The sequence below is a fragment of the Macaca thibetana genome, chromosome 5 (assembly GCF_024542745.1).
Source record: "Macaca thibetana thibetana isolate TM-01 chromosome 5, ASM2454274v1, whole genome shotgun sequence".
NCBI lineage: Eukaryota > Metazoa > Chordata > Mammalia > Primates > Cercopithecidae > Macaca > Macaca thibetana.
Genome location: NC_065582.1, coordinates 171,315,173 through 171,341,807, shown reverse-complemented (window position 1 = coordinate 171,341,807; position 26,635 = coordinate 171,315,173). Strand labels below are relative to the sequence as shown.

Here is a 26,635-nt window from a genome sequence, read left to right as displayed (position 1 = left end):
GGCTGACATGGTGCTCCCATGCTGACTGCTATGGAGACATCAAAGTCTCAGGGAGGACTTACCTCCAGGGGAGGGAGGAAGCATTGACAGTGGAAGTGTTGTCATGTTAGGACCTCTAACAAAGTTCTGTCTCTGAGGCCCCCTAGTTTGGGTTAGGTAAGTGTCCTGGCAGAGTGATTAAAAACATGAGCTGTGTAGTCACAGTGACCTGAGTTTGAACCCTGCTCTCCCTCCTACTACTAAGGAACCTTCAGCAAATCATAACACCTCTCGTAGCCTCTAATTTCTTCATCTGAAATATGGGGTAAATATCATCTGTGTAAACATTAGAAATGTTATATGTAAGGCACCCAGCACTCTTCTCAATACATAGGAGGTGCTTATAAATGGTAGCTATTCTGTGCAAAACCTTGGAGAACAAACAGGAACAACAGCTCCTGGAATCCTGGAACTTCCTTGGGATTCCTTATAGGAGCTGTCAGCAGTGCCTAGACAGGAGCTGCAGAGACCTCAGCCTCAGCTGGCATGTGCCTCTTGCAAAAAGGGGCTCCAGTCAAGAGGTCACTTAGCCAGCTCTGATTCTCAGGAAGGAAGCAGAGAACCATGTGCATTGTAGCCTGTGGCCAGCTCTGCAGAGCTGGCTTTGTTCTTTGTTTCACACAGCCATGAACATCAGCTTCCAGATACAAAGTCACATCTTTGTTTCTGTTTAGTTTCTGGGTCAGAATTTATTTGGTCCATGAACCTTTCTCCTATGATTCACTGACTCTGTTGCTTTCATCTTCCAGGAAGTGTTTCTTGCATATCATCTCCGTGAAAGGTAGAGACATGAGAGAACGAGCCTCTTGCTTCTCCCCTACCCGCTTCCTCCTCCCTATACCTCCTCCTCTTCCTCCACCTTAATCACTGGCCTCAACCCAATAGTTACCATTTTAGGACATCTACTAAACACTAGACCAGTGTCAGGGTGCTTTGCACACACTTTCTTCTTCAATCCCTTCAACAACCTAAAGAAGTAGGTATCATTATCCACATTTTACAGATGATGAAACAGAGACTTAAAGAGGTGAAATAATTTGCCCAAGGGCAAAGAGTGGAGCCAGGATTCACACCCAGTTCTAACTCCAGAGAGAAAGAGATAACCCAGCAACTGCCTAAGCAGCCGTACACACCCACTGCCATGTGAAGAGAGCAGACTAATAGGAGATCAAGGGGTTTGAAAGAGAGAGTAACCCTTCTAGCCAGTGTAGCTGAGTCTCTGGGGGAGGTGAAGACACTGGCCCCAAGGAATGGGTAAAACTGCAACCAACTAGGCAGACAAGGAAGATGCAGGGAGGCATTCCCTCTGCAGGACTGGCCCAAGCAAATGTGAAGGGTGGGAGACCATAGGCATGTTTGAGGAACTGGTGGATGAGCAAGGTAGAGATTAGGCAGGAAACATAGGGGCCAGAGCATGGCTTTTTTTCCTTGGATAAGCAGCAGCTAGAGTAAGTTTTAACAATCCATGCAGTAGGATCTCTCCCATTTGGGAGAATTTCTAGACTATTTCCACCCACCTTCAAAGGACAAAGAGTTTTTCAGGGGCCTGTGCAGGACCGTGGGGCAGAGTTCAGGAAGTTGTCTCATAATTTTGCAGACCTTTCTTTTTCTTAGAGTCCTGATCCTGTTCTGTAATCATTAGCATTTTGGGCCTAAGCCTTTTCAAGCTGGCAGAACAAAAGCGACCATTGCGGCCAAGGAGAAAAGGTCGGAAGAAGGTGACAGCCCAAAACCTGTCTGATGGAGACATAAAGCTGCTGGTGAACATTGTCCGAGCTTACGATATTCCAGTGAGGAAGCCGGCAGTGAGGTGAGAGCCCTCCCAACAGCCCGAGATGCAGTATGCAGCATCCCAGCCAAGTCAATCACTCCTTTACAGCACACTCACTCTCATTCTTAACATGGTTATTGTTCAGCAGGGGGCTGAGGGTCATTGCAAAGCCAAGGCCCTACTGTTTGCAAGTAATAGAGTTGATTCCGTCAATTCAGGCTACAGGGGGGATTTATTAGGAACATCTCGAATAACTCAGGACAAGGACAAGAGGTATAGCTGAACTACATGGTAGACTACAGGGATAAGATAGTTCTCCTGAGGCCCCATGGCCTCTCACTTGCCTCACTCTGAGTTTGCTTCATTTTTCTCCATGTGATGGAAGTGGCCCATGCAGCCAGAGTACCACCAACTAAGCGTCATTTTCTCCAGAGAAATCTGAAGGCGCTAACTTGGTCAGGTGTTGATCCATGGTCTAATCGCCGATAACCAGAGAGACAGGGTCAGAAGCACCAGCCTCAAAGACAGGAACAGATCTCAGAGAAGTGGGTATGAGCTGGGGAGAGTCACAGAAGGTGTCTATCCAAGGCTCTGAAACATGTGTGCCGTGAACATAAAAATGTGGCTTCCCTTTCATCTGTTCTGAGTAATGTGTTATGACTACTAGAATTCACTACACCAGGGACAACAAGGAGCCTTCAGCCATTGGGAAGATGAGTCTGAGGAAACAGAGGAGGAAGGACCAAAAATTAAAACTACTTTTTTTTGTAGAGATAGGGTCCTGCTATGTTGCCCAGGCTGGTCTGGAACTCCTGGCCTCAAGCGATCCTCCTGCCTCAGCCTCCCAAAGTGCTGGGATTACTGGTGTGAGCCAATGCACCTGGCCTGAAACTTCTTTTTGGTGGTGCCCTTACCAGTGTAATGGGAGAAAAGTAGCACTTAACATGTATTCACCATGTTTCAAGCACCATGGTAGGCAGGTTCACATGTAATATTTCATTTCGAGGCCAGGTGCGGTGGCTCATGCCTGTAATCCCAGCACTTTGGGAGGCCAAGGTGGGCGGATCACAAGATCAGGAGATCAAGACCATCCTGGTGAACACAGGGAAACCCCGTCTCTACTAAAAATACAAAAAAATTAGCCGGGCATGTTGGTGAGCGCTTGTAGTCCCAGCTACTGGGGAGGCTGAGGCAGGAGAATGGCATGAACCTGGGGGGCAGAGCTTGTGGTGAGCGGAAACTGCGCCACTGCACTCCAGCCTGGGCGACAGAGTGAGACTCTGTCTCACAAAAAAAAAAAAAAAGATTTCGTTTAACTGTTCCTGCTATTACTATCTCCATTTCACAAAAGGGGAAATGGAAGTAGAGTATAAGTGACTTGGCTAAGGTCATTCAGCCCTACCTGTTTCCTTGGAGGAAAACTGTTCCAGCCCTTGCCGTCTTTTCTCCCTAGGTTCTTACCGTTTAATTTAGTTCTGTCTCTCTCCTTCCTCTCACCCCATTATTTTGCCTTACATTTTTTATTTTGAAACAGGGTCTCACTCTGTTGCCCAGGCTGAGTACAGTGGTGCTATCACAGCTCACTGCAGCCTCGACCTCCTGGGCTCAAGGGATCCTTCCATCTCAGTTTCCCAAGTAGTTGGGACTACAGGTGTGCCCCACCATGCCAGGCTAATTTTTTATTTTTTGTAGAGACAGGGTGTCCCAATTTTGCCCAGGCTGGTCTTGGACTCCTGGCCTCAAGTGATCCTCCTGCCTCTACCTCCCAAAGTGCTGGGACTATAGGCATGAGCCACTGCCGCCCGGCCCCTACATATTGGGGTGTGTGTGTGTGTGTGTGTGTGTGTGTCTTTTTTTTTTTTTTTAAGTCTTTAACCTATTAGAAAGCATCTACCATCATCAACTATTCCTAATGCTTTGTTACTTGTAAATGCCCATATAAGCTCTTGAATCTGCTGTGGCATTGCTTTCCTGAGCTCACAGCCTACCCTTTCACACTGATTGCCACAAAGCTCAACTGGGGTGAAAAACTATTTTTTAAAGAACATAGAGGTGCTTCTTGTAGTTTTCACCTCCATAGACTATTTTTAAGTGTTAAATCACTTCATTCAACTAAATTAAGGGAGCACAGTTGATCCTACACGCTACACATTCAATGCAGATGGATCGAGACAGCTCAGACATCAACTGTTCCATTAAACCTGCCCAAGTCTTCACCCTTTACCTTTGCATTCATCCACATAGGGTTTGTTTTCTTTTTTTTTTTTTTTTTTTTTTGCCTCCCTCACTGTTCTCATACAGCCTCTGACCATCCCTCTAGTCTAATACCTATCTCACTTTACTGAGATGATTTGTTTATGTGTCTGCCTTCCAGTCTAATCTGCACTGAAGTGTTATCTTCTTCATCTTAAAAGCCCAAAGTCTAACATGGGGCCTAAAATACAGGTAATAAAAAAATGGGTTTGGGTTTTTTTTTATTTTACTTCTTAGAGCCAGGGTCTTCCTATGTCACCCAGGCTGGAGTGCAGTGGTGCAATCATAACTTACTGCAGACTTGGGACTCCTGGGCTCAAGAGATCCTCCTGCCTCAACCTCCCAAGTAGCTAAGACTACAGGTACACACCACCAAACCCAGCTAATTTATTATTTTTTTAGAGATGGGGTTTCATTCTGTTGATCAGGCTGGTCTTGAACTGCCGGGCTTAAGCGGTTCTCCCACTTTGGCCTCCCAAAGTGCTGGGAATACAGGCATGAACCATTGCATCCAGCCACAAATGTTTGTTTAATAAAGTAACTGATGGTTTTCCAAAGAGAAAAGAGCTTTTCTATGGTAGCTGTTGTGTTAAATGTTCCACTTACATTTGTCTGAAACTTTAGCTGTGAAAGGTGATAGTCTATAGAAAGAGACTATTTGTATTTTGCCCAGTAATGAATGTGAAATACTTGGCAAACCATAAGGTTCAATACAAATATGCAAGTATGTTGTTACGGTGATGGGGGAGGTATCCAGAAGAGGCTCTCTGGATTTGACCTTCATTTGTTCCTTAGAACAGCAGTTGAGAAGGGAGAAGGTAAGACTCGCTGATCCTAACTCAAGCTAGGAATCCCTGCACCTCCCTTTCCTGATGAGGCTTGGCAGGCCCCAAGAGATTCCTTGCCTGACATGTGTAGCTTGGGGTTATTGGAGGGTACAGGTACAAAAAACATACAGTGGGGAGAACCTGGACTGGATGGAGATGGCGCAGGCTGGTCAGGAAGCTCAGATCTCCTACCTGTGAGGGATCGAGGCTCTCATCTATGGAGGGAAAGGCAGGTTCCCCCACTCGGGCGCCCCCTAGAGGGGAGGAGAAAGGAGACATTTTCCTTTGTTCTTAGCACATAGGCCTGGGAATGGAAGTTGGGGAAGGCTCTAGCAATCTCTAGGTGACTCGGTGGGGACCAGAGCATACTAAAGCCTTCTGCAATGTCAACAAGCTTAAGGGAGAATGTTTGTCACCACAGCCACCAGGGCCATACATCTTTGGAAAAAAGCATCTTCTCAAGCTGGGCATGGTGGCTCACACCTGTAATATCAGCCAAGACAGGAGGATCACTTGAACGCAGGAGTTCAAGACCACCCTGAGCAACATACTGAGACCTCTGGTCCCTACAAAAAATTTTAAAAATTAGCTGGGCATGGTGGAGTGTGTTTGTAGTCTCAGCCACTCAGGAGGCTGAAGTGGGAAAATTGCTTGAGCCTGGGAGGTTGAGGCTGGAGTGAGCCATAATCATGCCACTGTACTCCAGCCTGGGCAACAGAGCAAGGCCCTATCTCAAAAAATTTAAAAAATAAAAATAAAAATAAGGCTGGGTGCAGTAACTCATGCCTGTGACTCCAGCACTTTGGGAGGCCAAGGTGGGCAGATTGCTTGAGCTCAGGAGTTTGAGACCAGCCTTAGCAATATGGCAAAACCACATATTTACTAAAAATACAAAAATTGGCCAGGTGTGGTGACTCACACCTGTAGTCCCAGCTACTTGGGAGGCTGAGGTGGGAGGATCACTTGAGCTTGGGAGACAGAGGTTGCAGTGAGGTGAGATTGCACTAGCCAAGATCATGCCACTGCACTTCAGCTTGGGCGACAGAGCGAGACCCTGTCTCAATAAATAAATAATCATCTTCTCAATATATAATTAGACTTCCCCCATCATTAATTTCCTTCAAACATTTTCCCTCCTAGCAAATTCCAGCAGCCGTCAAAGTCTTCAAGGATGTTCAGTGAAAAGCGTGCTGCTTCCCCAAGCACACATAGCCCAACCCACAATGCTGACTACCCCCTCGGCCAGGTGAGAGATGCTGGACTTCAGCTTTCCATCTTGTCCCTTACGTTTTTAAGAAATGCCTGTAAACTTCATGGATGGTCTGCTTTCTGCTTCATTTTCTTTGGAAATATACTATTTAGTAAATATACTATATTTTTGCTAACAAAAAAATAATTTGACTAACCACTGGGAACTCAGAATTTGCTTTTGATTTTAAGGTTTTAGTACGTCCCTTTGTAGAAGTCTCTTTTCAACGAACAGTTTGCCATACAACTACAGCTGAAGGACCAAACCCCAGCTGGAATGAAGAACTAGAACTTCCATTTAAGTAAGCATATTTTCCTCTTTAAAGAACTATAGGACATTTTGAAGAAATGTGAAGAAAGCAGGCTCATGAGAAATAGCTAAGGTGAAGGGTTTTGTAGCTAGTGAGCGGCAACAAGATCCAGGTGTCCTGACACCAAGTCCCATGCTTTTCCTCTTGTACCACAGCTGACTCCCTTCAAGAATAAAAATGGAAAAATGTTCAACTTTTAAAACCCCAGGTTCATTGTTGGGACATCCTACACTCCTCCAGGCTCTGGCTTCTTAAAGTCCAAAGTTTTTCATTCCCTTGACCCCAATGACTTACATTGCTTTCCTTTTTTCCTCTGTCCCCTCAAGTAAATCTGAAACTCCTTAGTTCCCATAAATCATACTTTCTTCCCCACCAGAAATAAATAGGCATTTCAGAAGTTTGGTCAAAGGATTTTAGGTATTTAAATGGTTATTATTATTTCAGTACTTGAAGCAAGCTTGGAGATTATCTAGTCCAACCTCTACCTTTATGGAGAAGAAACTAAAACCCAAAAAGGGAAGGTGACTTACTTAAAGCCACACAGTAAATTAGAGACAGAGCAAGGATTAGAACTACTTAAGTCAGTCCGAGCATGGTGGCTCATGCCTGTAATCCCAGCAGTTTGGGAGGCCAAGGCAGGCAGATCACTTGAGGCCAGGGCACATGCCTGTAATCCCAGCTACTTGGAGGCTGAGGCAGGAGAATGACTTGAACCCAGGAGGTGGAAGTTGCAGTGAGCCAAGATCACACCACTGCACTCCAGCCTTAGTGAGATAGCAAGACTCTGTCTCAAATAAATAAATAAATAAATAAGAACTAGTTAAGTCAGAAGCTGTGCATAACAGCTACAACTATTATGCACAGAACAAGCAAAAAGAACAAGAAAACATAAAGGCAAATGTTCAACAAAATACACCTAGTACCCCAGTCACCAGCCCTGCCATGCAGAGGCATGGTTGCTCCAGGCTTAGCTAGACTCAGATTGGGTTATGTTACAGGAGACCTCACCCTTGTATTGCTTTACTTATATACAGAAAAAGTGAGTGTGAGGCAGGGACCATGCAACTAACCAGCCAGTAGGAAGTTTATCACTGGAGAGTGGTCTTGCTGGAGAAGCACCCCTCTGGGGCCCAGTTGCTTAGAAAGTCCATATACTAGCTCCAGTGTCAGCTGGAAACCTTGTAGCCTGTCCACTGAGCCAGCTCAGTCCTGGCAAGCTGCCTCCTTGAAAAGCTTACCACAAGGGTGTGGGGGAATATGAGACTCACCAGGACAAGCCAGCAGAGGGTTTGTCTCTGCACAGTCTCTAATCTAATGCTCTGTCCATTTGAATGTAGGTATTATAGTATCCCTGTACAAGAGAAATCCTAGAAATGAAGGCAGTGCTTTTAATTCTAACGTCTATGCTCATATTTGGGTATTTTTCAAATGCTGACATTTGAATGCTCATAATTTCTATGTTGCCTATTTTCACAGTCCCTGGTCATGTGCTGTCTTGCAGGGCTCCTAATGGAGATTATAGCACAGCCAGTCTGCAGTCAGTGAAAGACATTGTGTTCATTAACATTTTTGATGAAGTACTGCATGATGTCTTAGAGGTATGTTCTCAGTTTTAAGAAAGACACTTGTATTCATTTTCATATCATCTACCCACTACGTAAGTTCCAATCACATTGTTACCAGAAAGGGGTCCCGATCTAGACCCCAAGAGAGGGTTCTTGGATCTCACACAAGAAAGAATTCAGAGCAAGTCCACAGTGCAAAGCAAAAGCAAGTTTATTAGGAAAGTAAAGTGGTGAAAGAATAGCTACTCCATAGACAGAACAGGGTGGTCTCGAAAGTAAGAGGAAGAATGCATTCACCCTGGGTGAACCCTTGTTTAGATATAGGATTAAAAAAAAAAGATCACGGGAAGATGTGCTCTGCTACAAGAGTTTGTGATAAAGTATTAATTTTCTAAATTACTGTATTTTGCAAGAATCTATATTATTATATTTAAAGCAAAATTAGGAATGCTTCTGTTCTCAAGATATCAGGATATCAGGACACTCCTAAGTCTGGGCCTGTTTAGTAAATGTTATCAGTCTGTTCCCTTAACTGTAAACATCTAGAGGCCAGGAATGCCTAACTTTCTGGGAAAGCCCAGCAAGTACCAGCCTCATGTTTCCTAGCCCTTACTCAAGATGGAGTCGCTTTGGTTCAAACACCTCTGATAACATTTTCCATCTTTCTTGTGTTTGAAATATTTGAAACTTGACATGTATAAATGAGGAAAGGGAAGAGGGAGAAGGAGGTAGTTCTTTTATTTTCACTTGAGTGTCTGCTCTGTGCCAGGAATTGTACTAGGTGCTTTACACACATTGTCTGATTTTATTCTAAATAATCCTATAGATTGTTAAATCTCTAGTTTATTGATGAGAAAACTGAGGTTCAGAGAGGTCAAATGACTTTCCGAGGGCCACAAAGCCATTACGTATCTATACCAGAATTTGATTAGGTCCGTCTAATGTAAGTTCACTTGCTTTCAGCTAAAATCTTGCTGCTTTCCTGCTGCCAGATTAATTAAATGAGTTCCTAGAGTTCTTAAGCAACTATTACTTCCCACCCTTCCTTTAGGATGACCGTGAAAGAGGAAGTGGAATCCATACCCGTATTGAGAGACACTGGCTGGGATGTGTGAAAATTCCATTTAGCACAATATATTTCCAAGCAAGGGTGAGTATCTAAAGTCAGAGGTCCACGACAGCACGGAATTTCTCTATCCATTTTTCCTATTAAAACGTTCTTTGTGGCTTGGTACGGTGGCTCAGGCCTGTAATCCCAGCACTTTGGGAGGCCAAGGAGGGCAGATCACCTGAGGTCAGGAGTTGGAGATGAGCCTGGCCAACATGGTGAAACCCCATCTCTACTAAAGATACAAAAAATTAGCTGGGCATGGTGGCGTGCACCTGTAATCCCAGCTACTCGGGAGGCTGAGGCAGGAGAATAGCGTGAACCAGGGAGGCAGAGGTTGCAGAGAGCCGAGATCGCGCCATTGCACTCCAGCCTGGGCAAGAGGGCAAGACTCCATGTCGAAAAGAAAAAAAAGAAAAAACTTCCTTTGTGTGGTACATCCTCAACACTGGAAGAATATACATGCAAAGCCCATAGAAGGCTCAAAAGAAACAAACCTCTAAAACCATTGATATTCTGTCACATTTGCATTAAGTATCTATGTTCCTTAGAATTAGTAGTTAATGTATGACTTTTCAAATCTGAGAATTTTTAAATATTAAATAAAAGTAAAGAATAAGGTAGAATAAAGTGGAAACTTGTCAAAACAACAAAGGTGGAATGGATAGATGCCTGAAAGTAACTTGAAGAAAACAATCAGGTCAGTTGAAAGCCTATTCAATCAAGTGCTTTCCATTAATATTTCTACAAGTACTCACTATTTAAAACATGAAAAGTGCAGAGACATGCTTAACAAAGACACCATTCTGCAGAGTTAATGGTTTTGATTAAGGGGATCCATTGAGTTGACAACTCTTGAATGACTTAGTAGCTCTAATCTAGGACAGTTAAAGATTCTGAAATCGCTTTAACATACCAGTATTAAGTCCATGGCAACAGGAGGCTTTGAATCACCGTGATGTCCACACAGGGTAAATGCTGTCTGGACCACAAACTCTCCATTAAGACCAAGACCAATGGCGTGAACCCGGGAGGCGGAGCTTGCAGTGAGCTGAGATCGCGCCACTGCACTCCAGCCTGGGCAACAGAGCGAGACTCCGTCTAAAAAAAAAAAAGACCAAGACCAAAACTCAAGTCTGAGAGGCTTGAATTGGTTTGTATTCCAAGGATCAATTGGAAATGCAATCTTCCCTAAGCAAAAGGGACTGGCTACAGGTTATACAGTGACATGTTTGTCAAAAGAATTTACACTTCCTTCTCTGAATAGATTTTAAACAGAAAAAAGAAAAATTCAAAAGCACATTATTTTGCAAATCACACTGCCTGTGATAGTTGTTTGGCATTGCTAAATTTCACATTTGGGAAGGTATTCAAAAAGAATTACTCTAAACTCCTTGACAAGTGAATTTCCTTCACTATATTCTGGTAATATCTGTGCTCTGTGTAGATGTCTCTAAAACTCACTACCTTCTGAGGCAGTTTGTTCTCTTCCCAATAGCTCTGTCATAAAGGTTTTCTTTGAACTGTGCCATAATCTATATACTTCCCTGTAATTCCTATTCTTAGGTCCTGGCTCAGTTCTCTGGAGCCACACATAACAAGTAGAAACCTGATTCAACAATAATAATATTAATAACAATATTTATTGGGTGCATATTATATGTTATTGCTAGGTAGTTTATACATCACCTCAATTAAACCTCACATTTTATAAATGAAGAAACAGAAGCCTACAGAGGTTAAGGAACTTGCTCAAATCACAAAGTTTACAATAGAGGTGAGATTCAACTTGTACTGGCTTTCTATATACTATCATTGCTTATCCCTGGGAAATGAGGTTGGTAAAAGCAGAGAAAACTATTGAACTTTTTGATTTCTATGTTTCAGTACATTTTGGAGAATGACTTTATTACTTCTGTCATTTAAAAAGTTTGTCTGACTCCAAAGCGCGTGTTCTTAAGTGTACCTACATTTGGTAATGTCTAATGACATTTTTGGCTGTCACAACTAGTAAGAGTTGGTACTGCTACTGGCATCTAGTGTGCAGAGGCTAGGGATGCTGCTGAACATCCTACAATGCACAGGACAGCCCTCCATAGCACGCAATGATCTGGCCAAATATCTGCAGTGCCTGTATTAGGGTTCTCTAAAGGAACAGGACTAATAGGATAGATATATATATGAAAGGGAGTTTATTAGGAGAATTGACTCACACAATCACAAGGTGAAGTCCCACAATAAGCCATCTGCAAGCTAAGGAGCAAGGAAGCCAGTCCGAGTCCCAAAACCTCAAAAGTAGGGAAGCTGACAGTGCAGCCTTCAGTCTGTAGCTGAAGGCCCTAGAGCCCCTGGCAAACTACTGGTGTAAGTCCAAGAGTCCAAAAACTGAAGAACATGGAGTCTGTTTGAGGGCAGGAAGCATCCAGCATGGAAGAAAGATGAAGGGGGGAAGGCTTAGCCAGTCTAATCCTTCCACGTTCTTCTGCCTACACTTCTCCTAGCCATGCTGGCAGCTGATTAGATGGTGCTGATTGAGGGTGGGTCTGCCTCTCCCAGTCCACTGACTCAAATGTTAATCTCCTTTGGCAGCACACCCAGGAACAATACTTTATATCCTTCAGTCCAATCAAGTTGACACTTAACCACCACAGTGCCCAAGCTGAGAAGCCCTGTCTTAAATCCTTATACTTCAAATCTTCAAAAATGGCACACATTCCCTCCTGTGTAATCTATTTTACAGAATAAACAAGCTTGGTTATTTCAGCTGTACCTTCCATGCCATAGTTTTTTTTGTTTTTGAGACAGAGTCTGGTTCTGTTGTCCAGGATGGAGTGCAGTAGCGCCATCTCAGCTCATTGCAACCTCTGCCTACCAGGTTCAAGCAATTGCTCTGCCTCAGCCTCCCAAGTAGCTGGGACCACAGGCGTGTGCCACCACACCTGGCTAATTTTTGTATTTTTGGTAAAGATGGAGTTTCACCATGTTAGCCAGGCTTGTCTCAAACTTGTGACCTCAAGTACTCTACCTGCCTCAGTCTCCCAAAGTGCTAGGATATCCAGCGTGAGCCACTGTGCCTGGCCTGCCATAGTTTTTATACTCTTGTTTTCCTGTATCCTTAGATAACATTTGATCTCAGCTTTGGAAAATAATTAAAATTCTGAAAAATGGAGATGGGAAGCTGAGCATTCTAGAAATGGGGAATGGCCAGTAGCCAATATTTACTGATTGCTTACCGTATGCTGGACGTTTTTCTTAGTGTTTTATATCTATTCACTCACTACTCATAACAACCCCACAAAGTAGATACCATTATTGTCTCTTTTTACTAATGAGGAAGCCTCAGATTCCTCATCTGTAAACCAAGTTTTGAACCCAAAACTGCATTTAAACCAAGATTTGAACTGAAGCAAATTATATATTCAGTACACCCTCTGCTAAACAATGAAAAGAAGGCAATGACGTACAGAGCCCTTTCTAGTGAGTGCTTAGAGAGATGAGGTCAGAAAGATGGGAGTGGCTTTGAATGCCAGTCTGAGCAGTTTTGATTCAATTTATTAGACAATGAGGAGCTGATACTTGCCTCTGAACTTCTGTTGGAAAGAGCATCAGGATGTTTACCAAGTCATATTTTCTTCACAGATTGATGGAACATTTAAAATAGATATTCCCCCAGTTCTTCTGGGCTACAATAAGGAGCGAAATATGATTCTTGAGCGGGGTTTTGATTCTGTCCGAAGCTTAAGTGAAGGCTCCTACATTACCCTCTTTATTACCATTGAGCCCCAGCTGGTTCCCGGAGAGTCCATTCGAGAAAAGGTAACTGCTTACAATTTGGAAACCCATGTCTATCTTGATAAAATGCAAGAAGTGCTTGCTAGGCTATGCTTTTATGAACTTTGACTGTAGTCCACAAACAGAGGTTTCCTTACTTCAATCTCCATTTATTATTCTTTCAGTTTAGACAGAATGGTGGTGAGAAAATAGATGTGTGGGTCTGTACTTTCACTGAACCAGTAATTGGGTCAATCAGCAATATGTTTATATTTGTCTTGCTTTGCCTAAAACTTAAGACTTTTAGTCAAAGCAAGACAAATATAAACATGCTCTACTTCTAGAAGACTGTTCTCAATGTGAAGAAAATAAAATATCACAAACTAGAAAATCAGATTGCTCTTTTATATGACAAGTATTGGCAAGAATACATTTCCATGTCTGATCTTACATCCTTGGCTATGGTATGCATTGAATCAATTCACAGGATCACAAGACTAGATGACCTTCATGAGTCACCTCAATTCATTTCATGAAACAAATAAATATATGTACAAGTATGCTTTTAAACAGCTCTAGAAAAGAGTTTCCAGAACTTTCACTGGTTAGCAACTGTCCCCGAACCTTCATTAAACCCATTTATGCCTAGTCTTCCATTACTGGAACAGTAAGCATGTGGGAGTTATTTATAGCCTACCTCTCAAGGTCATTGCCAAGGTCTGACTGCAAAAATTCAAAAAAATTGCAACTTCAGGCATAAATGCGTTAAGAAATAAATGTCTTCTTCTAACATACCTGTACAGCATTTATATACTGCCCTCATTGGATTTGGGAGAATATATTGATGGTGACCTCTTATTCATATGTAAACAAATACAGTAATAACATCTACAACCACCACCATAATGTACTGAATCCTTACTGTCCTCAGCACTACGTCAAACTTTGGATACATGTTCTCACCTGAATACGCATAGGTGTCTTAGACAAGGGGTTTCCAACTTATAGAAGAGGAAAATAAGGTTCGATTTATGCAGGGTGACATAGGCAGAGGTAACACAAGTCTGTCTGACTCTAAACTGTATATATTCAGCATATATTTACTGCACATCTTCTATGTGACAGACATTTCTTAGGCACTGGGGGTACAGTAGGCTAGAAAAGGAGATAAAAATTCCTCCAAGCTTACATTCACGTGTAAGCCTAAGTTGTTAACTACTAACCTATAGTGCACAGATCATTGTGCTTACTCTAGTCTATCCATTATAATTAAGATTTAGACAGAGATGGAAAAAAATAAACATACTCCTTTTCTTCCAGTATTACAATTTGGTTCCCAGAGAAAAATATTATCACTATCTCCCATCTGCAATGCACGGAAATTTAAATTAATTGTATATTTTGTCAGTAAAACAGTGCTTCTCTAGATATATGCATTTCAAAATATTTTTAGAAAGGGAAAAATATATTCTGAATGTTTGTCTTCATGTATAATATAAATTCAAATGAACACCAACAAACATGTATATACACAAAAATACTTCTAGACAAAAGATGATTTTGCTATTTCTATGTATATATAACTGAGGAACAGGCAGTCAGCTAGGACCCCACCTTGGGGGTGTGTTTCTAAAACATGTGAAAGCAGTCTATCCTGGCAGAAAGGATGAAAGCCCAAGACTCCTCCACACTAGGCATCCCTCACGGGCCCTGACTTCTTACTGCAGGACTTTTAAGAGGCCTCCAGGGCTCTGAACCACAGTCCTCAAGTCCTGCAACCTTCCTTCCCTAAAGCTGTTAAATGGCAGTCAGATTCTGCCTTTGCACTGTTAGACCTCTAAAATGAGGGCTTAGAAAACCCCTGTGGAAGGCAGACTTTTTGTGGCTGTTTGATAAGGAAGGCATGTTGATTGACAAAACCCTTATGTCCAAAACATGCAGTGGCAAAAAACACCACTCAGTGTTTCACTTGCAGACGATTCAGGAGAGAGAAGTTCTCATCCTAAAATTATAGGGTCCACAATCTGGAATTGTTTTTCCACTTACAGCAATACTTCCTGGATTAGCAGATTAGAGTCTCTCCTCTACCACCATGCTATATGGAACCATTCCACAGGATATTTTAAACATATCTACTAATGGAAAATTTTTAAAGATGGGTAGAAACTCCTGAAACTCTTTTTTTGTTTTGTTGTTCTTTTTATTATTATACTTTAAGTTCTAGGGTACATGTGCACAACGTGCAGGTTTGTTACATATGTATACATGTGCCATGTTGGTGTGCTGCACCCATTAACTCGTCATTTACATTAGGTATATCTCCTAATGCTATCCCTCCCCACTCCTTCCTCCCCACAATAGGCCCCGGTATGTGATGTTCCCCTTCCAGTGTCCAAGTGATCTCATTGTTCAATTCCTACCTATGAGTGAGAACATGAGGTGTTTGGATTTTTCTGTTCTTGCGATAGTTTGCTGAGAATGATGGTTTCCAGCTGCATCCATGTCCCTACAAAGGACATAGACTCATCATTTTTTATGGCTGCATAGTATTCCAATGGTGTATATGTGCCACATTCTCTTAATCCAGTCTGTCACTGATGGACATTTGGGTTGATTCCAAGTCTTTGCTATTGTGAATAGTGCTGCAATAAACATACGTGTGCATGTGTCTTTATAGCAGCACGATTTATAATTCTTTGGGTATATACCCAGTAATGGGATGGCTGGGTCCAATGGTGTTTCTAGTTCTAGATCCTTGAGGAATCGCCACACTGTTTTCCCCAATGGTTGAACTAGTTTCCGTCTCACCAACGGTGTAAAAGTGTTCCTATTTCTCCACATCCTCTCCAGCACCTGTTGTTTCCTGACTTTTTAATGATTGCCATTCTAACTGGTGTGAGATGGTACCTCATTGTGGAAACTCTTGAAACTTATTTTAATATCACTTACATGATCTTGGTTAAAAATACGTTTTTTAAAAAAAGATTATTTCTGTTAATAAAGCCTGCCTCTTGTTTTTCTTTCTTTCTTTCTTGCCTCTGATAGATGAGTAACATGCTTAAGAAGGTACTATTTTGTTTTACTGTTTATTGGTCAATAGTTATTAGGCTTTAATTAGCTGCTTCTGTCCACTGCCACCTGAAGGAGAGGTGTTGTGTCCTCATGTATCTGTAATGCCTGGGCATTGAATTACAGATGTCTCCAGCTCCATGAGGAATGTCCTGCCTTGTCTTTTGACCCATTTCATTTTACGAGAAAGATTGTTAGCTTTGAATCTAAGAAGTCATGAGTCTGAATGTCACCTGCATACTGGGAGCTAGCTCCACTCTTTGCAAATCTGTAAAATCCACAAGTTGCTTCTTACAGTATATCTCTGGAAGTTATTTCTGGTGGGTTGGGGCTGTCTCAGTACAGCTTTTCTTTTTTGTTCTTGTTTTTTGTTTTTGAGAGAGGGTCTTGCTCTGTTACCCAGCTGGAGTGCAGTGGCACAATCACAGCTTGCTGCAGCCTCGACCTCTTCAGCCCAAGCGATGCTCCTACCTCAGCCTCCCAAGTACTGGGACCGCAGGCATGTGCCACCAGGCACAGCTAATTTTATTTATTTACTTATTTATTTGTAGAGTTGAGGTCTCATTTTGTTGCTCAGGCTGCTCTCAAATTCCTGGGCTCAAGTGATCCTCCGGCGTCAGCCTCCCAAAGTGCTGAGATTATAGGTGTGAGCCACTGCGCCTGGCCAGTGTAGCTTTTCAAAGGCAACATAAACCCATTCAGTTTTTTATACATGTTTACATTAGAGGTCAAAGAATTGAACCAGTCAAGAACCTTTCAAATTTTCTGTTGAATCAAACTGAATAGTCAACTCCACCTTAATTTGTTTCATCATAAATGACCCAAATTCTTTCAGTATTTAACTTGTTCTTGGCACTTCTTAGATCACTAACAGAGCATACTACTAATCTTTAAATTCCTGTTTCACACCATAAAATGGCATCTTGGTGACCTGGACAAGTATTAAAGACTAAATGCTTACTATGTGTATGCTAGGTGTACATAAGGAATATTCAAACACAGGCCTCAAGAAGCACTGCTTATAGAGGCAAGTGACTCAACAGAACATTCCAATCAAAGAGGCAGAAAAAGCTTCAGACACACTTTTTTTTTTTTTTAACTTGGAAGACCAATAATCAGTACTGATTCAAGATTGTTGTTGTTCTTTTGGACAGTGCCTATAGCTGCCTCTCTTAAATGCTCCCACAGCACTGTAGGTCTCAAGTCCCTGATTGCTTATTAATGTTCCCCTGTAGACTAAAAGTTCTTTTGGAGGATTCTTTCATACTCATTTATCCAGAGTGCTGGAATTTTTCAGACTCCCAAAAACATTTTTCAAAACTTGGATGAATGAGTAAATGAAATAGTTTAGAGGAATAGGGATGAATTCAACTGTGTGCTTTTTTGCACATCATTCTTGTTTTATAATTCTCCATTTTTCCACAATTACAATTACTTCTGGATTGACCATTCTACATTAGAAATCTGTGATACACCTATACCAAAGCCGTATGAGCTTACCTCTTTCACTTAGTTATATATTCGTCATAACTTTTATTAGGTAGCTACTGTGTCTTGGCACTATGCTCAGCAGTAGGCAGTTATGATTGTGATGATGTTAAGATTTATATGTCAAGGAACATTTTATGAGAATATATAGGAGGCTTCTGGAGATGTCTCCATCCTAAATAACCCCTACAACCACTACTCCAACTTCTTAGGGTATAGTAATCAAATTTGAAATAGAAGCCACAGTTCAGCCCCAATATAAGGGGCAGACAAGAACAATTGGGATAATTTAGATTCTATTTGAGGTCATAAAAAGTAATGAAATGTTTTCCATTGCCTCATTCATTCACTCATTTGTTAAACACTTACTATGTGCCAAGTAGTATTCTCCACACTGGAGATAAAAAAACAAAATCCCTTAAAAGTCAGGAATCTTACTTGGTGGGAAAGACTGAGAAAACAAATATACTACAATGTCAAAAACATTTTCAATCACTGCCTCTAAATTCTATTTTAAAATCATTATTTTTTTTAACAGAGTCTCACTCTGTTGCCCAGTGTGGAGTGCAATGGCTCAATCTCAGCTCACTGGAACCTCCGCCTCCCAGACTCAAGTGAGCCCCCTACTTTCACCTCCCAAGCAACTGGAACTACAAGCACGTATCACTACACCTGGCTAACTGTTTTTTTGTTTGTTTGTTTGTTTTATAGAGACAGGGTCCCACTATGTTGCCCAGGCTGGTCTCAAACTCCTGGGCTCAGGTGATCCTCCTGTGTTGGCCTCTCAAAGTGCTGGGATTACAGGTGCGAGACACTGTGCCCAGCCCCAAAAATTAGTTTTTAAAATAAAATTTTCAGTTTGTTCTGAAATCCCTTAAAATGTAACCAACTACGCAAATATTTTTATACAAAAAAATCATTTTAAAATATTTAAATACCCACTCCTTTTCATGTTATTTTTGTTAGTAGCAGCTTTAGCAGGGGAAATGACAATATGTGTGTAAAGGAAATTTACATTCGTTCTGTTTTATCTGCTTTGAGTTACTTTTTTAAAGTCTGGGAATTGGTGGCTAGATGTAGTGGCTCACGCCTGTAATTCCACTGCTTTAGGAGGCCAAAGTGGGAGAATCACTTGAGCCCAGGAGTTTGAGGGTACAGTAAGCTGTATTTGTGCCACAGCACTGCAACCTAGGTGACAGAATAAGACCCTGTCTCAAAAAAAAAAAAAAAAAAAAAAAGTCTAGGAATTGTTTGCTCAGATCCACTACTACTAGTTATTACAATGCTTATGGACTTGAAACATTTTAACACATCAATATAGATCCATAAATTTGCTGCCTATTTAACGTGAGTTGCTTAAGATTTGCATTTGAGATGTTAGATTTTCTGAGGCCGCCCCCCAGCCTGCACACTTAAAACCACCATCAAAATACACACGCAACTCTATTGCCTGATTCTAGCCTCATCAATCGGAATTAGTACATCACAGTTTAATTTTCACAGATAATTTCATTAATGTAGTAGTTTCCGTATTATTGCTTACCTGTTGACTACTTTCTTTCAATCCTGTCAAATATATTTTAAGTATTTAATAAGTCGGTCTAATTTTCAAACTACAAATTTAATTTAAATAAAGCTGCAGGGACACCAGGACATGACAGCTTTGTAAGGGGTCAGTCATATTCCCAAACCATACATTTCATGCATGTTGACTGTGGAATCTGAACATGTACTTTCTCTCTTGTAATCATATATAAACTCCATGAAGTCTTTCTTTTTGAAGTTTGAGTCTCAGGAAGATGAGAAATTACTTCAAGCAACTGAGAAATTTCAAGCTGAATGTGCCTTAAAGTTTCCAAATCGTCAGTGTCTTACAACAGTAATTGATATAACCGGAAAAACTGTTTTTATCACACGTTATCTCAAACCTTTAAACCCTCCTCAGGAGCTCCTTAATGTCTACCCCAATAATCTACAGGCAACTGCAGTAAGTATTTCATAGTCAGTAAGTGCTGTGCTAAAACTGTTTTCACATTTCAATATATTGCCATTTTAATTACTATATTTCATAGTGCTTAAGATATTAACTGTATCAAGATCATTAATGATAAAAGTAATGATTAAAACATTTTTATTAACATGAGGTTTTCTTCCTTTAGAAAAGTCTGAGGCAGCCGGGCAGTGGCTCATGCCTATAATCCCAGTACTTTGGGAGGCCAAGGCAGGCAGATCACTTGAGGCCAGGAGTTTGACACCAGCCTGGCCAACATGGCGAAACCCCATCTCTACTGGAAATACAAAAATTAGCCTGGTGTGGTGGTGCATGCCTGTAGTCCCAGCTCCTTGGGAGGCTGAGGCCTAAAAATAGCTTGAACTCGGGAGGCAGAGGTTTCAGTGAGCCAAAATCATGTCATTGCACTCCAGCCTGGACGACAGAGCAAGACTCTGTCTCAAAAAAAAAAAAAAAAAAAGTCTAAAGGTACCAGGGATGATAATAATCCTTAGTTCACTGTTTCAACAAAAAATTATTGAGTGCTTACTGTGTCCCTGGCACTATGTTTCCATATGTTGGACTTTACATTTCCAAAATGTATTACATAAACATGTTTTCATTGTGTATTCTCAATAACTCTGTTACGATTTGAACTGATACCTTTGACTTCAGAAGTTATACACATTCAACTGTATTAAGATAACTATACAGTATTATGCCTAATGCTATATATACACTGAGTTCAAATTAAGCAAAAATTATTTCAAATATTTAAGTATTTTCAGCATTTAGACCATTATTCCAAAGTACTTCCACACTGGGCCATTAAATATGTATGCACCATTCTCTGGCTTCAGAGCACCATATACCCATCACAAACTTGTGTGAATCAGAAGCCATATGTTAACCAGGCTAATTTTACATGGATACCATAACCCATAACTGCCTTTGGAGAGTCGATAATATAGGGAGTTATTGTTACTATTAGTCACTAATATAGTAATTTAGAAACAAGGTAATGATATATCTTTTTGTAGATATAGATGTATCAAAAAACCCCACTTTGTGTTCTACATTTCATTTGCTTTTTATATTACTCAATTTTTATAGAAAACAATAATAGGGACTTCTATTCTACCTAGCACAGTAGATGTACAGAAAACGTCTCCCAGTAGAGAACACTTAAGAGTGATGAATAAAATATCTAGTAAGTCATAGCTGAAATGAAAGTAAAGTGAAAGGGAAAATATAAGAGACAAGAAATAAGAAAGCAAGATTCTACAAGGATGAAAGCTTGAAACAATGTTTGCTCTCAGGTCATCTGATAATTCCTAATGACTACAGCTGGGTTTCAATGAGCCACAAGACTGTGGAAGACAGGGATAATGCATGGGGCTAGAGCAGCCTGGAAGATTGAATTAGAGACTCAAACGCACAGTTGGGACTCTTCAGGATAATACCATCAATGGATAAACTAGGAAATGCCCTGTCTTCAGAAGAAACCCTGCCTGTCTCAGTCTTGACTTTGGATGGAAGAGAAAAAAAGAAAATTTTCTAACCCCTACTCTGTATTTACTCACATTTGAGACTGGAATTTATACCACCTGTATAACCCAAAAAAACCTCAACTGAAAATCTAGTTGAAAGTATTTCCTGTTGATAATGCCCCTAGATCCCTGTCAAAAGCAAACACAAATACCACAAATATTCCTAGAAGAATGCCCCTCTAACTCAGCCTCAAAAAAATTCCACAGAAAAAAATTCCAAGCAACATGAACATACAATGAAATATCATCAATGAAGAAGTAAGTCACCATAAAGAAGGTAAGAGTTCATTCACAAAAACAACAAACTGAAGAATCAGGCCATAGTAACTTCAGACAGGAGAATTATTGGATATAAAATATAAAATAGACATGTTTAATATGTTTAAGAAATTTGGGGAATTTAAAGTATAATTAAAAAACAATAGAGCATTGTAATTGACAGGCAGATTTTTTTAAAGTGACAAATGGAACTTATAACAATAAAAGATATAATAGTTAAAATTAGGAATTAATCAGGTTAAACAAAACATTGAATACAGTTAAATAGGAGGTAAATTACATACAGTTAAATACAGAGAGAATTATTGAACTGGAATACACATGCAAAGAAATTATTTGGAATATAGCACAGAGAACTAAACCCAAATTAAGTAGAAGGGAAGAAATTATAAAAATAAGAGCAGAAATAAACAAAATAAAGACTTAAAAATGCAAAAGATCAATGCAACAAAGAGCTGATTTTTAGAAAAGATAAACAAAATCAACAAACCTGGAATAAGAAAAGAGATGAGTTAAATAAAATCAGAAATAAAAAATGAGACACTGCAACTATTACCACAGAAATGCAAATGATTATAAGAGACTTATTTGAACAACTACACACCAAATTATAAAACTTGGAAGAAACAAATAAATCCATTAACATATACAACTTAACAAGATTGAATCATGAAGAAATATACCTGAACAGAACAGTAACAAGTAATGAGATTGAACATTCTTCACAAAAATAGAAAAAAAACTCTTAAAATTCATACGGAAATAACAAAAGATTCCAAATAGCCAATGTAACCTTGATTAAAAGAACAAAGAACTGGAAGTATCACACTACCTGACTTCAAAATATACTACTGCAGTACCTAAAACAGCATGGCACTGGTCTGAAAACACATATAGGCCAACGGAAGAGGATAGCAAACCCAGAAAAAAATCCATGCATTTACAGCCAACTGATTTTTGACTCAGGAACCAAGAACACACATTGAGAAAAAGGACAGTCTGGTCAATAAATGGTGCTGGAAAAATGATATCCATGGGCAGAAGAATAAAATGAGAGCCCCCATCTCTCACCATATACAAAAATCAACTCTAAAAGGATTAATGAATTAAATGTAAGAACTGAAACTATGAAACTATTAAAAGACAACACAAGGGAAGTACTTCATGAAATTTGGGGAGGATTTTTTTAATAAGACCTCAAAAGCACAGGCAACAAAAGCAAAAACAGACAAATGAGATGACATCAATCTAAAAACCTTCTGCACAGCAAAGGAAACAATCAATAGAGTCAAGAGACAACCTGTAGGAGATAATATTTGCAAACTGTATCTAACAAGGTGTTAAAATCTAGAAAATGTAAGGAACTGAGACAACTCAATAGCAGAAAACCCCAAATAGTTTGATTTAAAAATTAGCAAAAGAGCTGAATTGATATTTCTCAAAAGAAGATGTACAAGTGTCCAACAAACATATGAAAAAAATGTTCAACATCACTAATCATCAGAGAAATGCAAATCAAAACCATGAGATACCACCTCACTCCAGTTAAAATGGCTCTTTTCAGAAAGACAAAAAATGACAAATGCTGGCAAGGGTCTGAAGAAAGAGGAACTCTTATACACAGTTGGTAGGAATGTAAATTAATACAGTCAATACTGGTAAATAGTATAGAGGGTCCTCACAAATTAAAATCAGAACTACAATGTGATCTGGCAATCCCATTACTAGATATATATCCAAAGGAAATGAAATCAGTATATCAAAGAAGTATCTGCACTCACACGTGTATTGCAGTGCTATTCACAATAGCCAAGATATGGAATCAAGCAAAGTACCCATCTATGGATGAATGAACAAAGAAAATGTGGTGTATATACACAATGGAATGCCAATCATCCACAAAACAGAATGAAATTCTGTCATTTGCGACAACATGGGTGAACCTGGTGGGCGTGTTAAATGAAATAAGCCAGGCACAGACAGACAGACACAACATGATCTCACGCATATGTGGAAACTAAAAAAGTTTATCTCAAAGTAGAGAGTAGAATAGTGTTTACTAGAGGCTGGGGAGGGAAGGCAGGAGTGGGGATGGAGAGAGGATGTTCAACAGATACGAAGTTACAGTTAGGAAGAATGAGTTCTGGTGTTCTATTACACAGTATGATGAATATAGTTAATAATAATGTATAGTGTATTTCCAGCTAACTAAAAGATTTTGAATATTATCACCACAAAGAAATGATAAATGTTTAAAGTGATGGATATGCCAATTACCCTGATTTCAACATTATACAATGTATAAACGCATTGAAACGTCACACTGTTTTGGTTCTCAATTACTATTGGGAATCACGTGTCTTGGTTCCCAAGTACTATCATCCTCTCAACCAGGGCTCCTTAGAGAAGTGACTGCTTTCAAGACTGGGCCAAGTGAAAATTCAAGATGATTCTAGAAAGTTTTGTTATATCAGAAAGTAAAGTAGTGCCAAATGAAAGAGAGAAAAAAAAAAAGACTTGTCAAAGGGACACAGTTTCTTCATCTGTAAAGGATGGGTAATAACAATAACCTTCCATATAGGATGTTTGGTGAGGATGGAGATGCTATTAATACAATATTTAGTAAGCACTTAGTGAGCATTAGTTTCATTTTGTACATGTAAATGTTTGTAATATCTGAGATTTAAGAAATGAGGTAGGGGATGCAGCATTCTCTTTTATTAGAAATTATTTTTGTAAAGCTCATTTTGATTATATAGGAACTGGTGGCTCGATACGTGTCCTTGATTCCCTTCTTGCCTGACACTGTCTCATTTGGTGGTATCTGTGACCTCTGGAGCACATCTGATGTAAGTAGTTCTTCTTCACAGATTTACTAACTTGAGCTGACTTAATGAAATATTAGCTAACTGGCTTGCATAATTTTAAATTCTAACATTCATTAGCCATAAAAATCTAATTGGCTGTTGTTTAGTAATATGAGCTAAATTTTGAAGTATTTTTTCTTCCTGATTCAATTTTCCCAAAGTTCAGAAGTTAACAAAAAATTAATTACTCACACAAAATTTAAAAATAACACTTCAGGTGTCTTAATGCTGATTTACTCTCCCAGTATTACTGTAAAACTTCTTGGTTTTGTTCATGAAAATACCAAAATTGCATTCTATATTATAATTAGAAATGATATATTCCTTAATTTGTGGGCTTTGTAAGGCATGGCATATTATTATTTATTCAGTATGTACTTCTTGGTCACCACATACCAGATGCTGTACTAAATTCTGGCTATAAGTGAAATAAACATAGTCTCTGCCCTCATGGAATTTACAATCTATGTATGCTGCATAATCTTTCAAACAGATCATAGGTAGTATGAAACAAGCATATATTATCACAGGTATTAATTCTGCTTCTGGATCTCATGTTGTACTGGTTTTGCAAAAAATTGAACTGCATTATACAACTTCCTTTGAAGTATAGCCCTAAATTGAAGAAATTTAAGTGCACTTTACATTTTTTGTTCCCCAATACATTTTGGCAACATAAATGTTGACAATTTTAGAGAGAAAATTTCTACAACTTTGAGACATCTGTAAGAAGTTACTGAAAGACTAGAATTCATGTACTCTAGAGCAGCAGTCCCCAACCCTTTTGGCACCAGGGACTAGTTTTGTGGAATACAATTTTTTCACGGATGGGTCAGTGGTAGAGTCAGGGATGGTTTCGGAATGATGGTTTCAGAATGAAACTGTTTCACCTCAGATCATCAGGCATTAGATTCTCATAAGGATTGCATGACCTAGATCCCTTGCATGTGCAATTCATAATAGGGTTTGCACTCCTATGAGAATCTAATGCCACCACTGATCTGACAAGAGGCAGAGCTCACGTGGTAAGTCTTGTTCACCTGCTACTCACCTCCTGCTGTGCAGCCCAGTTCCTAACAGGCCACAGACTGGCACTAGTCCACAGCCAGGGGGCTGGGGACTCTTGCTCTAGAGCTAGACTGACTTTACTGCTTCCTAAGTGTTACCTTATTAATCTGTACCTCAACTTGCTCGTCTGTAAAATAGGCAAATAGGAGTACCTCCCTCAAAGGATTGTTCTAGAATTAAATAAGTTTAATGAAGTAATATGCTTTAAAGATTGTTTAGTACATAATGAACTATATATACATTAAAAATAAAAATGAAACTTTGAAATTTGTCTCCCCGACCCTACCACAATCATAGTGACTATTGATTCTAGAAATCTATATCATCAATGTCAGAGACAAGGCCATGTCCACTAAAAGTGGTTTTTTAAAAAAATGAATTATCAACATAGTATCAAAATTTGGGGCAAGATTATAGGTCTTACACTTCAAGGCACTAATCTCAACTATGACATATTAGAATCCTGCACAACCAATCCAGAATAAAGCATTTAGTTATACGACATATTTTTTCTTTTTGTCAGCAATTTCTTGATCTCCTGGCAGGGGATGAAGAAGAACATGCAGTACTATTGTGTAATTACTTTCTGTCTCTGGGTAAGAAGGCCTGGCTGTTGATGGGCAACGCTATTCCTGAGGTAAGATCATGTAGGCTGCCTTTAACAGAGGAGTATACTTGTCTAATCGAGTTGTGTGTTCCAGATTACACACAGGACATATTTTCATAACGATCCTTTGGGTTGCTAGGAAAGTGGCCCACAGATGCCATAACAGGCACAGAGAACTACCAGTGATAAGACATGAAATGGTTTTCAGTGGTCCTCAGGGCCCCATGCAACACTTCAGATTGTTTTTTGGCAAACTCGAACCCTTTACCATCCAAAGCCCCCACCTAGCTCTGTCATTTTAGTATGGGCCTCTTCCCAGCTATGTTCCCAAGAATTCAGATTCCCTTAATGATGTGGTATTCTTCATGCTTTGCAATGAAGAGGATCCAAAGGAGTGTGTGTGGTAAGGTTAGAGATCTCTCCTTTCATGCCTAGTGCTTCTATAGGTATCTGCTGCTAGCCTGGCATGCAAAGAGGAACAAGCCAGATAAGGAGGAATGAAAAGAACATTAACAGCTTTATTTTTATATTAACATCGTTATTTTTATTAGATTGGAGACTATTCGAATTTTTCCCTAGCCCACCACAAATATCCCTACATTTGGGATACAAATAGGTAAGTTTAGAAAATTCACATGGATTAGAGCAGTTTATCCAAAGAGGCCACAAGGCTCTAGGAATCCTTGGAAATTCGATAGCATGAGTTGCTGCAAGGCAGGTAATAAAGTAGTACCATATTCATATTCAAATTCATTCTCCATCATTATCTCCCAGATAGTCTGGTCCCAAGAAAAGAACACTGGGCTTGGAAGTCACGAGGCTGA

At 40.0% G+C, this 26,635-nt stretch overlaps 1 protein-coding gene across 3 annotated transcripts in view; it reads left to right on the top strand.

Moving 5' to 3' along the window:
- Window positions 1-26,635, top strand: part of CC2D2A (coiled-coil and C2 domain containing 2A) — a 136,185-nt gene that overhangs the window by 96,800 nt on the left and 12,750 nt on the right. For 2 of the 3 annotated variants that reach the window (XM_050791641.1, XM_050791643.1), the window contains 10 exons: window positions 1,682-1,849; window positions 6,031-6,136; window positions 6,331-6,440; window positions 7,951-8,047; window positions 9,066-9,164; window positions 12,762-12,938; window positions 15,939-15,959; window positions 19,234-19,437; window positions 24,029-24,118; window positions 25,728-25,841. In XM_050791641.1, the coding sequence (XP_050647598.1) occupies window positions 1,682-1,849; window positions 6,031-6,136; window positions 6,331-6,440; window positions 7,951-8,047; window positions 9,066-9,164; window positions 12,762-12,938; window positions 15,939-15,959; window positions 19,234-19,437; window positions 24,029-24,118; window positions 25,728-25,841 (1,186 nt within the window). The remainder of the gene's footprint in view (window positions 1-1,681; window positions 1,850-6,030; window positions 6,137-6,330; window positions 6,441-7,950; window positions 8,048-9,065; window positions 9,165-12,761; window positions 12,939-15,938; window positions 15,960-19,233; window positions 19,438-24,028; window positions 24,119-25,727; window positions 25,842-26,635) is intronic. The other variant, XM_050791642.1, reaches the window with a different exon arrangement.